General features: G+C 40.3%; 1 protein-coding gene across 1 annotated transcript; it reads left to right on the forward strand.

Annotated features, from left to right (window-relative positions):
* The first annotated feature begins 7,335 nt into the window (after positions 1–7,335).
* On the forward strand, positions 7,336–10,696 carry LOC117477969 (protein L-Myc-1b-like). The gene is made up of 3 exons (XM_034124808.1): positions 7,336–7,598; positions 8,071–8,698; positions 9,348–10,696. The coding sequence occupies exons 2-3, from the start codon at positions 8,155–8,157 to the stop codon at positions 9,971–9,973; spliced, it is 1,170 nt and encodes a 389-aa protein (XP_033980699.1). The 5' UTR covers positions 7,336–7,598; positions 8,071–8,154; the 3' UTR covers positions 9,974–10,696.
* Positions 10,697–12,994: the final 2,298 nt, after the last annotated feature.

The raw sequence follows: 12,994 nt of genomic DNA on the forward strand, positions 1-12,994 counted from the left end.
GCTACTAAAATAAGTCTGCAGGTCACATTAGCTACAGCATATACCCTTCTGTTTTCAAACCGAAAATATAAATTATATCAGCTTAAAAGGAAATTAGCCTTCCCTTCTTTCCTCTCATAATTAATCATCTGTCCCCTTTTTTCTTTTTTTTTACCTCTGTCATTCATCAGCACGACCAATCAAAAGCTCCAATGTAAAGCCACGTCTTGAGACACTGTGCTGCTTCAAATAAGACGCATTGACACAAACCACACATTCCACCACACTGTTGTTTCCATTTAACCTTGAAAGGTCAACTGCATGAGGACTTTAAGCACATAAGACATGAAGATGAAACACAAAGAATATGACTACACCAAATCCTTAAAAACAAAGTAAAGGGCAAATCCAGAAAAAGTGTGTCTTAGTATAACTTATATTTAAAAAAACAAGGATTCCCTTTTTTTCAGAGACTAAAAAACAATATGTTAACAGTAATCATTCATAACGTACCTTTATTTATCTGGTTTATTGATTACAGAATCTCTTTTTTAAGACTCTGATTAAGACAGCAGCAATTGAGCCTCAAAATACTCACAAACATTTTCAAACACTACTACAGTGTGTTTGCTTAGGAACATAGCAGGTTTTTCTCTCGCTGGTTTCCCCCTTGTTTTAGTTTGCAAACAGCCACAGGGAAACTAAGCCCCCAGGGTTGGTTTTACGGAGTTGTGGGGAATTTACTTAGTCTCATGACATCCAATAGCAGAAAACATCTTAATCCTGCAACAGTGGCCGTACTGCCAACCTTTACAATTTGTGTAAATTAGTAACTTTGAGCACTTAAGGTCCATACTTTTACTTTCACCTACTTCTTGAACAAATCTTTCATTGTGATAAAAAAAGGTAAACATTTCAGAAAAGTAAAGCATAGATTCTTGACAAGAATCAGACAAGAGGAACTGCACAAATATGATGTGATACATTTCCACTTAAAACTTTATTGACTAGAGGTTTACGACACATTTGATCTCTTACAGGACTAGCCGAGAAATAAAACACCCTTGCTAAACTCAGTACACTAAGAGGTAACTTAGTCTGGTATAAACAGTACCTTAATGTTAGCACATTTTAGGTATGTTTGTTGCTGAGACATTACAAATGTGTGGATTTAAGGTTTTTTCAATGATTAAAATTAAATCTTAAGTTCGAAGATAAAAAGGTGGACTCTACAAATACTCCAGTATGAAAAAAGTCCTGTTTCCTGAATTAGACTCACAGTAACTGAAGTTATCTAAGTATGAGCAGCAAATCGTAAAAATAAATAATTAGGTTATATGATATATTGTATTGTTGAATTATCATCACGTATACATTCATGGAAAATCTGTGTTTTTGTGTTACATACGGTTTTGTTTCATCAACTTTACGTAATGTTGAGTTGTACCTGGATACAATATTTAATGTGGTTGTGGACTACTCTCCAGCTGGCCTCCTAATGTTAGTGACAGTTGTGCTGCTGGAGGCCTAGACAGGAGTTCAAAGACGGTTTTATCCAAAAAGGATGATCATTATTTTATTAGTCAGTGGCCACAGGGCAAATAGTGCAACAGATCCAGCACACAGATATTGTTTGGGCATCCCAGAGGTGATGTCATCATATGATTTCTATGTTAACTTCTCATCTAGACAATGAATAATCATTTTAAGCTGACGGATAACTAAGGTGGAGTAAAAAATCTGAAAAGTTGGCAAATGTACAGTCTCATAAATGGAAATACACAAGTCAAATGCCACCTGGAGCCCAAATATATCAACTGTTGGGACCTCTTTAGTAAACATACAGTTTAAAGCCTCAACCATGGCGCCATCTGTTGGTCATCAATATAACAACACAAAGAACTGGGCTGTATGCAGATATGTAAGAAGTTGTATTCTTCTGTGTTATTCACATTATTGAAAACACACATTCAAACATAATATATATAAAATGGACAGTTGTTACAGTGTACAATACTGATCTCATGTGACCATTAGAAATAGGTTGTGGAGCCTATTATTCTGGGATATTTGTTCTTTGAGTATTTACTTGAGTATTTCAATTTTATTTCATTTCACAGGTTAATAGATTCAAGATTCAAAGACTTTATTGTCATATGCACAGTAGCTACAGTGTAGAAATGGCAGACCAAAGCTCCTCCAATATTGCAACATAGTTATGTACACAAAACAATTAAAAAAAAGAAAGAAAAAGAAACAGTAGAATCAAATATTGCAGATTATGTTGTAAAACCAATGTGGAAGTAATGGAGATGAAGTAAACTATACATGTCAGAAATTAAAAAAGCAATAAGCTAAATAAGCAAATCCTTTTTAATATCCAACATAAAATAAACCACTGTCAGCCACAAGCTCAATACAGTGTTTTCGAAGAATTTATACAATATCACAAAACTAAATATTGCGATCAATTGAGTGTATACATTTTTTCTTATACCCCTACTTGCCATGATATTGTGTGCAGATTCTCATTTTGTAAGTGGCCAAGTAAATGCAGGAGTCTATATACATGTTAATAGAATAAAATATACAAGAACAGAATGCGAAATTAAATATTGTACAGTAAAACTCAAATTAAATTCTCTTTATTGTAGTGATAACTATCTAGATAAATAAATTGTAAGATGCAATGAGATGAATGCTTTAGTTTATGGATGCACTTAACAGAGCTCAGGAATTAAACAGACGATTGTACCTTACTCCACACCAAGTGGAGTATTACTTTGCTGATTAGGATTTCACATGATGATCTTAAAAATGTATGCATTGTTATACCTTACATCTTAACAGCATTAACACGTTTGTAATATTAGTCCCATCCTGACCAGCCGCACCTTTAAGATCCTATTTTGCTCTATAATATAGTACAGTTTTTCAGTATTTTTCAGTACCAGCAACAGTAGTGGAGGAATATTAAGATCATTAATGTAAAGTAATACCACAGTGTAACATTACTCACCAGGGTTAAAAGTAATTTAGCAGAATGTTTTCATTATCTTATATAATTGTAAAGGTGTGGCTTATTTTATTAATTTATACACTGCTGGGTAGATTACATTATAAGACATCATCATTGATAAGCTGATTACATTGTTGCACCTGAAAGTACCTAGTGACTAGTACATAGTACTATAGTTAATGCACTCACCAATGATAATAAAATGACACTCTGAGGGGCCATTTTTCTACACTTTTGACTATTGAAGTTGCTGATAACATTTCTTTATTATTGTTTATTTTTTAATGCACACCTTTTACATGTTCTGGAGTATTTTAACATTGTCTTACTTCTAAAAAAAATTAAGGAAACACTTCCTCTACCAACATGCCATTCCACAGTAAGATGTGAGTAAACAGTTATTTACACACAGCAAACACCAGGTGGCAGTCTAACTTACTCCATGTGTGCTGCAGTGCGGTCTTGGTTAAACTCAGGGATGTGGCTTTCTCTATAACAGCTGTAATCATGTTAGTATTTCATAGAAAGTAATTCTTTGTTTCAGCACGTTATATGTTGTTCTCAGTTTGATTTAAGCTGCTGTGAAGCCATATTATGTAAACGTTACCCTTACCATTGCAAATGTGTAAGAAACCAATGTATTGCTGGTTTGAGAATGTCTTTCATTTACAATGAACTCAAATTAACCACATCATGTATAATATAATGCTAAACAAGGTCAGGAAATTAGACTGTAATCATATTTTAATGCTATTTTCTGTAACACAGCACTTTGCTGAGGAGGAAACGAAAGCTGTGATAACATCTACAGTAAAAGCTTGAAAATGCATGCATTGCTAGATATAGATCTTTGTTGTGTTGGCTGGTAGCAGGTAAAGCTGGTCCCCCGCTGATCACACTCTCGTGGTAATTCGGGGGGGTTGTCAGAATACGGTGTGTTACATCCCTGGGGAGCAATAACACTTGTGTGAATAATTTATCTTTCTCATCTGCATTCGGGCTTTTCACTGAGCTCTGGGTGACTGGTCCCACTTTTGCTACAGCTTGTATTATTTGAGATGGGTGGAGAAGGTGAGAGGTCAGGGTTAGAGGGTCCTTGTGTCGCAGAGGTCGTGGAGAAAAGGAGGACACCCCCTTGTATAGCACATGGGGACAATTCCCCACCCAGTGCCCCAAAACATCCAAATTCCTGCACTGCATTGTGTCCCATATTCTTCAGGCGTACGAGTGGGTGTTGCAGACTACATGAGGACTCTGCTGAGGTAGATCCCGACCCCCCGCACCCCTCTTTACCATCCTCACACATATGCTACTATAGCAATAAAGGACAATGGCGGGTACTTGAAGTTAAGATGGGAGATGACTTGGGGAGCAGGCTATTGTTGGTGTTAAGCATTGTCACCCCAACAATGTCCCTGCTGAGGAAAAGGTCTCCAAGTTTTAATGACGGAACAGAAGAGAGGAGATGGAGGAGGAGGAGGGCCTCATCTGAATTTTATAGCACCAAAGTTCTTTCTTTCCTCTCTTTGGCAGGGATGAAATACTCCCAACATAGCAGATTGAGGGTTCCTCCGCTGTGTAATTATGGGATGTGAAGTTACAGGATCCACAGGCTATGATCATTGCTCTGCGAGTCAAATAACTCCCAAATCACATTGGGGTGACTTAAAGTCTATCTCTCTTTCTGAATGTCGTAAAGCCTCCTAAAACTGATACTTCAAATGTATCTGAACTCTGAAGCCAACAGGGAAAAGTATGCCTGAAAGAGTTCAGTCAAATTAAAATGTGCACACAATATGGTGGCAAGTAGGGGTGCAAGAGAAAATTGATCACTTGAGTGATTGCGATATTTTGTTTTTTTCATATTGTATCAATTCTTTGAAAACACTGTATCGATTTTTACCTATAGTTTACATGCAAAGTTTTGTGGCTGACTAATGGTTAATAAGTACTGGCACATTTTATGTTGGATATTAAAAAGGACTTTGTTTAATGCAAACAGCCTACACTTGTCTGATTGCACACAAACAATATACCAATGCCAATGCAGAGATTTGGTTTGCAAGTAAACACGCCATTTTTCACATTATTGCAAACTACCAAATCCCCTCCTGCTGGTGCAGTGGGATTGGCTGCTGTGGAATAGATTTATAGTTTAATAGTTGTTTAAAACAATTATAATTTTTTGGGGTTCAGCTTTGGGCAAGATATCAAGATGCTCTAGGTCAAGCATTATTTGTGACTGAACTCTGCATCTGGCGTGATATTGATTGATTGTACGTTTGGCTCGTTTTAACCACACAACACACTTTGAGCGGTCACACAATCAGGGGAGTGGGCTCAGGCCGGTCGCTGACAACAGATGCACATCACTAATCAGTGCCATTAACTTGGCCTGAATATAACCAGAGATCCTGGGGGGTGGGGTGGGGTTCTTGTCCACCCAAGATGCTTAAACAAGGAGATGACGTGCATGCTAGGGACCAAATGGATCAATATGTTAGACGGGAGGCCATGGGTGGTGTATGATTTTGACCTGTTGGTGTCTGGTCATGAGACGTTGGTGAACTTTGACCTTTTTTGCTCGCCAGTGAGGATAAAACATTTGTTCACGCCAAACAATATAGACAACTCATGTGTCATACTTAATCATTGGCATGTTCAATATGTTTATATCATGGTTAAAATAATTAAAGGTCTCAGGTCGTTGAGTGCAACTGGGTTTTACAAGGATGGTCTTTTCTTTCTCTGCCAGAGCTGTTACTCTGGCCTGTAAACATGGAATTTAAGACCCAATATAGTAGTGTTTGTTTAAGACATTAACTTGTTTGCTTTCTCTCACTGTAAAGAAGATTACTCACTTCAGCACCACCTGCAGACAGCTGAATCTCAACTGTCCGTGCGCTCGTTGTGCTCCTTTGTGTTCAAATGCAAGCCGTTCAAAGATGCGCTCCACCCTTCACTATGGAAATGTTTCGGCTTGGAATCCAATACGCTTGTTTCAAGACACTGTGGAAAGTAAGGACATTGAATTCCTACCTTTTGTCATACAAAGTAAAAGACCTGATAGTAAGTCAACAACCTTCCCACACCAATACAACTTTAAAAAAACAGCCCTTCAGCGGTTTTGCTTTTGAGAGGGAGATTGTGAGGTGAGACTTATAAGATCTGCTGATTTTAACAGGATTAAAGAAAAGAGGATCATCTTAAAACTAGTGTTTGGCAAGGTTAAGACAAATAAGCTTTGATTTAACTCAGGATCATTTGAACAGACGCGTCTAGAAATGCAAACCCATCATGAAGACGTCAGATTAAACACGACTATCGAGTCAAAGACCAAATGTGGATACTATGTGGACTATCACGACTGTATTATGGTATACTATAGAGAAACATTTATTCAATGTTGTTTGTTTATTTTGTTGGGATGCAGTGGTGATAGGTGGATCAATAACTTGAGTAAAAGCAACAATACATCAATGTAAAAATACTCAAGTAAAAGTCCTGCATTTAAAGTGTACTTACAGGTAAAAATAAGCATTAAACAGGAAGATACGCCCTGTGGATATTTATTAGTAAAGAATATTAGGATAGATGATTATGTTTTCAATAAATTAATTGTTTGATTTATAAAATGAAGTGAATAATGCTGTTAAGAATCCCTTAAAGCCTCATTGAACAAACACAATATTCTGCTCACCATCACATAAGACAAAGGCAAACCTTAAAGTCTTTGCAGTGGGGAAGCTTAAACACATTTGTAGTTTTGCTTTGTGATTGTAGATTAAAACAAATTTGGCAGTCGACTATTCAATAGGTTGAATAATTTGCTTCAGCTCCATATAATATATTGCATCATGACAAATGTATGTGACAGAGCTCTTCCCCTGCTGTTGAAGGTCCACTGAAAGTTACTTTATATAACGATGAGTAATTACATCTATGGAAATGCTTCAAATCTAATTTAAAGTTGATATCAAGTTGATGCTTGAACGCATTTTCCTGATATGAAAATTGATTATCAACTAGAGCTGCTAAACTAAATATAGAGAAGCCTACAATATTCCAATGTGAATGTAGAGAGATATGTAATGGACGCTACAACGAATGGAAAGAAATCTCCAAGCTGTATACAAAATTATCCAAAAATCATGTTTCTCCTATTATTACTAAGAGCAGCAAATATTGATGATATAATGTGTCAGTTATTTATTGTGACCATAATTGGTGGTGTAGACGGGGCGGGGCCGCGCGCCTCCCCCGCCTCTGATGCAAATGATGGGGCTTACCCGGATCTACCGCTGCAGATATTTCCGAGGCTCCTCCCTGCTCTTTTTATCGCCTTATAACAGGATATCTCACTGGCGCGAAAAACGCACTGTGTGGCTTTCTGTAACACGTTGTGGGGCAGACCTTGTGCCTGCAGTTTCAGTCGGCTTTTATACCTTTAACTTAAACAAAAGTGCACATTGCGTCGAAAAAAGCGCGTCTGTGTATCCAGCAACAACTCGGCCGTCTGATCCCGGTGAACTCGCTGCTCTTTGCCTGCCGGGGGATTTCCTATGCCCTGGATATCGCTGTGGGATTGTACGGAGAGCCGGTGAGTAGTTTAAATACGCTGTCTGCCATTTAAAGTTTTCCAATAAAGAACTAAGAGCTGTGTGTGAGGGTAAACCCACGATGTGACCGAGGAGCAGTCACTTTTTTTTCCTCTTCGCCGGTTCACATGAGTGCTCTGAGGAACAAAGCGCTGCCTACATTTCAGGAAATGCAGCCCTGCATGTTACTTTTACTGCAGGATGGTCCTGTAGTTCTCTTCTGTACCTTTTAAAACGTCATAGTTGACGCCTGTATAAATATAACTACATTATGTAATAACCTTGTGGACAGTTTGAGTCCATCCCTGTAAAGAGAGCATCCGCAAGATGCAATCAATTATTAATGCGGTCCCATTTGCAGAAAGTGGGCTGTGATATCCTAATGGCCCATTCGATGGATACTTGAAATGTGATACATCTGATGGAAATTACTTTAATAGATCATTTGCTCATCATGCTGATGTTTCCCCCCAGGTTGTAAAGGACGTTTCCAGAGACCACTGCTGTGATTCGATCATTTCTGGGAATAAACTCTAGAGGATTTTATTAACTGGGAATATGGAGTTCGACTGCTACCAGCACTATTTCATTGACGATTTCGACAGAGAGGAGGATTTTTACAAGTCGACCGCACCGAGTGAGGACATATGGAAAAAGTTCGAGCTGCTGCCCACCCCTCCCATGTCTCCCACCCGGACTTTGAGCGGCGGTGCGCTGCACCTCTCGCCGGGAGACAAGCTCAGCTGGCTGTCCAAAGTCCTGGGTCAGGACCAGGAGTGCGAGGGTCAGTTCATCCCGGACACGGAGGAGCTGTTCGGCAACCTCAGCTCCATCATCATCCAGGACTGCATGTGGAGTGGTTTCTCTGCCAGTAAGCAGCTGGAGAAGGTCAACGGGAGAGTGTCAGCTGCGGCACAGACCTGCGTGTCCCCGTTGGCCCAGATCTCCGTGAGACCGAGCAAGGCGCAGTGCGTCTCACCCGCTGTCCCGCATGTCGCCTCGGCCACAGACTGCGTCGACCCCACAGCTGTTTTCACCTTGCCGGCAAGCAGCTGCAGGAAGCCGGCGTCGTCTGGCTCCGAGTCTCGCTCTGAGTCCTCTGGTAAGGAAGCAATCATTATTGCCCCACCCTGCCCCTTTCTATTGCCCTCTAACAATGCGTAATTTGGAAAGCTGGGCTGCTGTGCATTACTGTGGTGCAGAGGGGTTATCAAGTTCAGTCACGTTAGAGCTGCATTTTACTCTCACTTTGACAATGCGGCACATGCTTGCTACCCATGCAGTCTTTTAAAAAAACCGCGCCCTCGTCACGTTTTACTTACATTTCCCCTTTCGATATCTTCCAGTAGCACTGCATTACAATCAGAGTGCGGTAGAGGGGCGGGGTGGCCGAGTCCTGGTGATTTATTACTACTACACACACTCACAGCGACAGACCATGAGAGTAACTCTTTCACATTTCCTGAATTAGGGAGTGCCCCCTGCCAGCAGATCTCCTCCTTTAAATTGTTGATGTAAGCTCAGTTCTCAAAGACAAAAGCCTGAATTCCTGCAGGCTTTGCCATGGATGACCACTGCTGTTAACACCCCAGCCCTGCTCTGCCTCATATGGAGGGCTAGTGGCGTGCATGCTCGGCTGTGGAATGCACTTCCTTGTAGCCAGTTTAGTTACAGTTTGACTCTTAAAGGAATGTGAAGTCTTTTTTTTGTAAACGTTGGTGTATTGATGAGTTGTTCATTTGTGATCACAGATGATGAAGAGGAAATCGATGTGGTTACTGTGGAGAGCAAGCAGAACCGGGTGCGGCCGGCGAATGTCAGAAAGTCGGTGACCGTCACAGTCCGAGCTGATCCCTGCCCTAAACGCTTCCACATGTCTGTCCACCGGCAGCAGCACAATTACGCCGCCCGCTCCCCAGACAGCGAGCCCGATGATGATGATGATGACGAGGATGATGACGAGGATGAAGACGAGGATGATGAGGAGGAGGAGGAGGATGAGGAGGAAGAGCCTCAAAGCAAGCGTACCTGCACATCATCCAGTCAGTGGACCAACTCCTCGGCTAGTGTCTCCCAGCCGGGCTCCCCCTCTGAGAGTCCCCAAAACTCTGACCTAGAGGACACTGACCGCAGGCGGAATCACAACTTCCTTGAGAGGAAGAGGAGGAACGATCTCCGGTCCCGCTTTCTCGCTCTACGGGATCAGATCCCTGGCTTGGAGTCGGCCAAGACTCCAAAAGTGGCGATCCTGACCCAGGCGACGGAGTTCCTGGCAGACCTGCACACCCGGGAGAAACGGCAGCTCCAGGAGAAGAAACGCCTCAAAACTCGACAACAGCAGCTTCTCCGCCGAGTAGCTGAACTGAAGCGTTCTTGAGACGCATACTTTTAATATAAACTCATTCTTCAGTCAGGAGCATGACTCTCCAGTTACCTGTCACTTTTGGAAAGCTTTTCCATAACAACATGCCTCATGTAAATAGCTGTGAATTTTTTTTTTGATATAGCTTTGGGCTTCTTGAAATGACTGTGCTAGCCAATGAACCTGATACGGGGAGGAGCAGCAGTTAGTTTGCTGTGTTTGATTTTTTTTGTTTTGAAAGTATTTTAGTTATGAAAAGTTTTTCTAGCTAACATATTTCCTGGTATGCTGTGATGGGGAAATAAGAACTTAATAGTTTATCAGTGTATATCTGCAGCCTTCAGGCTGTGTGATTTCGTGTGTCACACTTTTAATTGAATGAAGTGTGAAGGACTTTCTGTGTACATAACAAGTGAATGACTTCCTGGTTTGTTTGAAGTGAATGATGACTGAGTGTTTGATGTACAAATTGTTGTGTAAATAATAGCTTATTGCTCCTGTTGAGGGAGACAAAATCAAGAGTTGTCAACAACCTTTGCTCCTCTTTATGACGTGCCACCAGGCATTGAGGAACCTCTATTTTGTTAAGAAAATAGGAAAAAAAAAAGAAAGAAAGTAGCACTGCTGTACTTTATAATCACTTGTCACTTTGTGATTTCAATGCTTCTCCTGATTTCTGTTGACTTTTAAGCATGCTAACATCGACATTAAATTTTTATACCATATTTGCATACACAACTGAAGTCCTTGTTTTTTTATTTAAGACAACAAAACACTGTTAAAAAACTGTATTCCTGTGCAAAATGAATATTGACATTTTTACCTTGCTTTTAAATTATTTCCAGGCTCCGATTATAACCCTCTTTTACTTTACAACTTAAAAAAGCGTGCATTTAAGTGAAACTTAAATTTTTAAATGTCTGAGGCGGAAGTAACAGATTTATCATGCCTCACACAAGTCTGGGTAAGATTCACCACATGCTTCTTCTCCAAAACATACTCTAACTATCGAACTTACTATGGCACTCTAATCGACTAAATGAGGGCAGATCCTAAAAAAAACATTGTTTTCCTCATCTCGCTGTCACTTTGTTAAGTATGTTGTATAAATGTCTGCACCTCGGTGCACCAGCTGCTGGTCTGCAGAAGGTTACACCAAGCATGTCCTTGAGACTTGCCCTTGAAGAGTGTGTGATACTGTTGTGGAACCTCCCCTCTGCAGTGGCTGCTGCTTGCTGGGCACCTGATGTGCTCTGAACTAGGACACACACACACACACACACACACACACACACACACACACACAGAGAGACCTGTACAATGGGTATCTTTAGAACAGTCCCCAGTGGTTTAGAGACGTGGACTTGGATCCAGTGCAGCTTTTGGCACAGGTGTGCATCTGGAGAGCAGCACTGCTTCATGTGAGTGGCTGTAAAATATAATGTTGAAGAAGTGAATACTGCTCTTTAACTGCTATGCTATTGGATGGCACTACCTTGTTTCATACGTTATGTGACATGCCTTTTAGTACCCTTTGTTGTAGAGCTTTTTTGGTCTATGTAATTGGTGGGTGTTGCGAGTCTGTCAGACTCCTTATGTGTGAGTGAAGTAGATCAAATATCTCTAAATATCAATTATATTTTAGTTTTTCATCTTTGATAAATGAACAGTTGTGTTTAGCAGCAGATGCTCAGTTCAGTAACCTGACACACTTTTCAGTTCAGAGTTCCTGTAGGATGTATAACCCTGTGGTAGCTAAGGTCATTACACTGCAGTCATAATAAGCAGATGGTGAAAAGAGTGAAGAATGGTGAGTAACTTCACACTGGATTGAAGTGACTAATACTTCATTTGAGTTAATATTTTATCATAGTGCCTTATATTATGGAAATATAATTACCATTTTAAGCAAGGTAATGGGCTGCTTTGTGATGTTAATTATGTTTAAGCCTAGGCTAGCCAACGTGTAGTTACTTCTTTCATAAATAATTCCGTATATAAGTAATTAAATGATTGCCATGCTGCTGCTCCATCAATGACCTTCCAGGCGAGTCTCTGCAAGCCTGAATGACTCAGGTTTGACTGCCATTCATTTATTTAATAAAACTCAAAGCAACCATATTGTTCAAGTACAGCCTGACAGACGAGCCAGGCACACCCTGAACTCCAACCGTCTCACACCTCGCTGGCCTTTGTGAGTGCTGGGATAGCTCGGTGTTCCACCTGCCTGTGTTCACTCATTCGCTCCCGTTTTCAGCCCTGAGGGCACTTTTTTATGGCACTGTAATATGTATTTCCATTGCAAAATCAGCATCTGGTGTCAGGCAGCTTAGTTAAACGACCCCATCTACACAACATCGTTGATTGAAACTATCTGAAACAATGTTGACATATACATTTCTAATATTTTGCAAAGTTTTGTAGAGCTTTGCAGTCCTATTTTCTTGGTGAACTGAACTCAACCAGCAAATCAGGTAATGCAAACCTGAGGGAACTTGTGATAAAGTCTGGTTGCAGCAAACCGCAATGACTCCTTAGATTATCATCAGCTGCTCTTCTGGTTGTCCTTTACATCAGGAAGTGACAACAACAATCAGACACCAGGTCTTAGACATGATAAGAGTAACTACTCTGATACCTTTCCTGTTTCCTTCTGGCCATGAAAGTCATCCAGAGTGATGCAACACAAGAGTAGGAAATCAATAATTAACCTAAACATAAAAGTTCAAAGACTTTCTACAAGTGCTGTTAACACATTTCCGTTTCATTAATGGACAGTGCAACTATCCTACATACAAAGTCCGCAGTTTGTTTTTGGAGCAAATGACAATATTGCAAAATGTTCGAGTGAAGCCACATTTTTAAAGATACATTGTCTCGACCCTTGGACTGTAGTTGTTCAAGAGTAAACACTACAAGTTCTCAACAGCAGCCATATGTGTGCTATAAGCATTCTGAATATGGCGCTCCTATGCTTAAGACAACAGAGTTTTCCCTGAAGGAAACAATGAAGTAAGAGGATCTCTTTTTTCCCTT

This window comes from Trematomus bernacchii, unplaced genomic scaffold (genome assembly GCF_902827165.1).
Source record: "Trematomus bernacchii unplaced genomic scaffold, fTreBer1.1, whole genome shotgun sequence".
In the NCBI taxonomy this organism is placed as follows: Eukaryota; Metazoa; Chordata; class Actinopteri; order Perciformes; family Nototheniidae; genus Trematomus; species Trematomus bernacchii.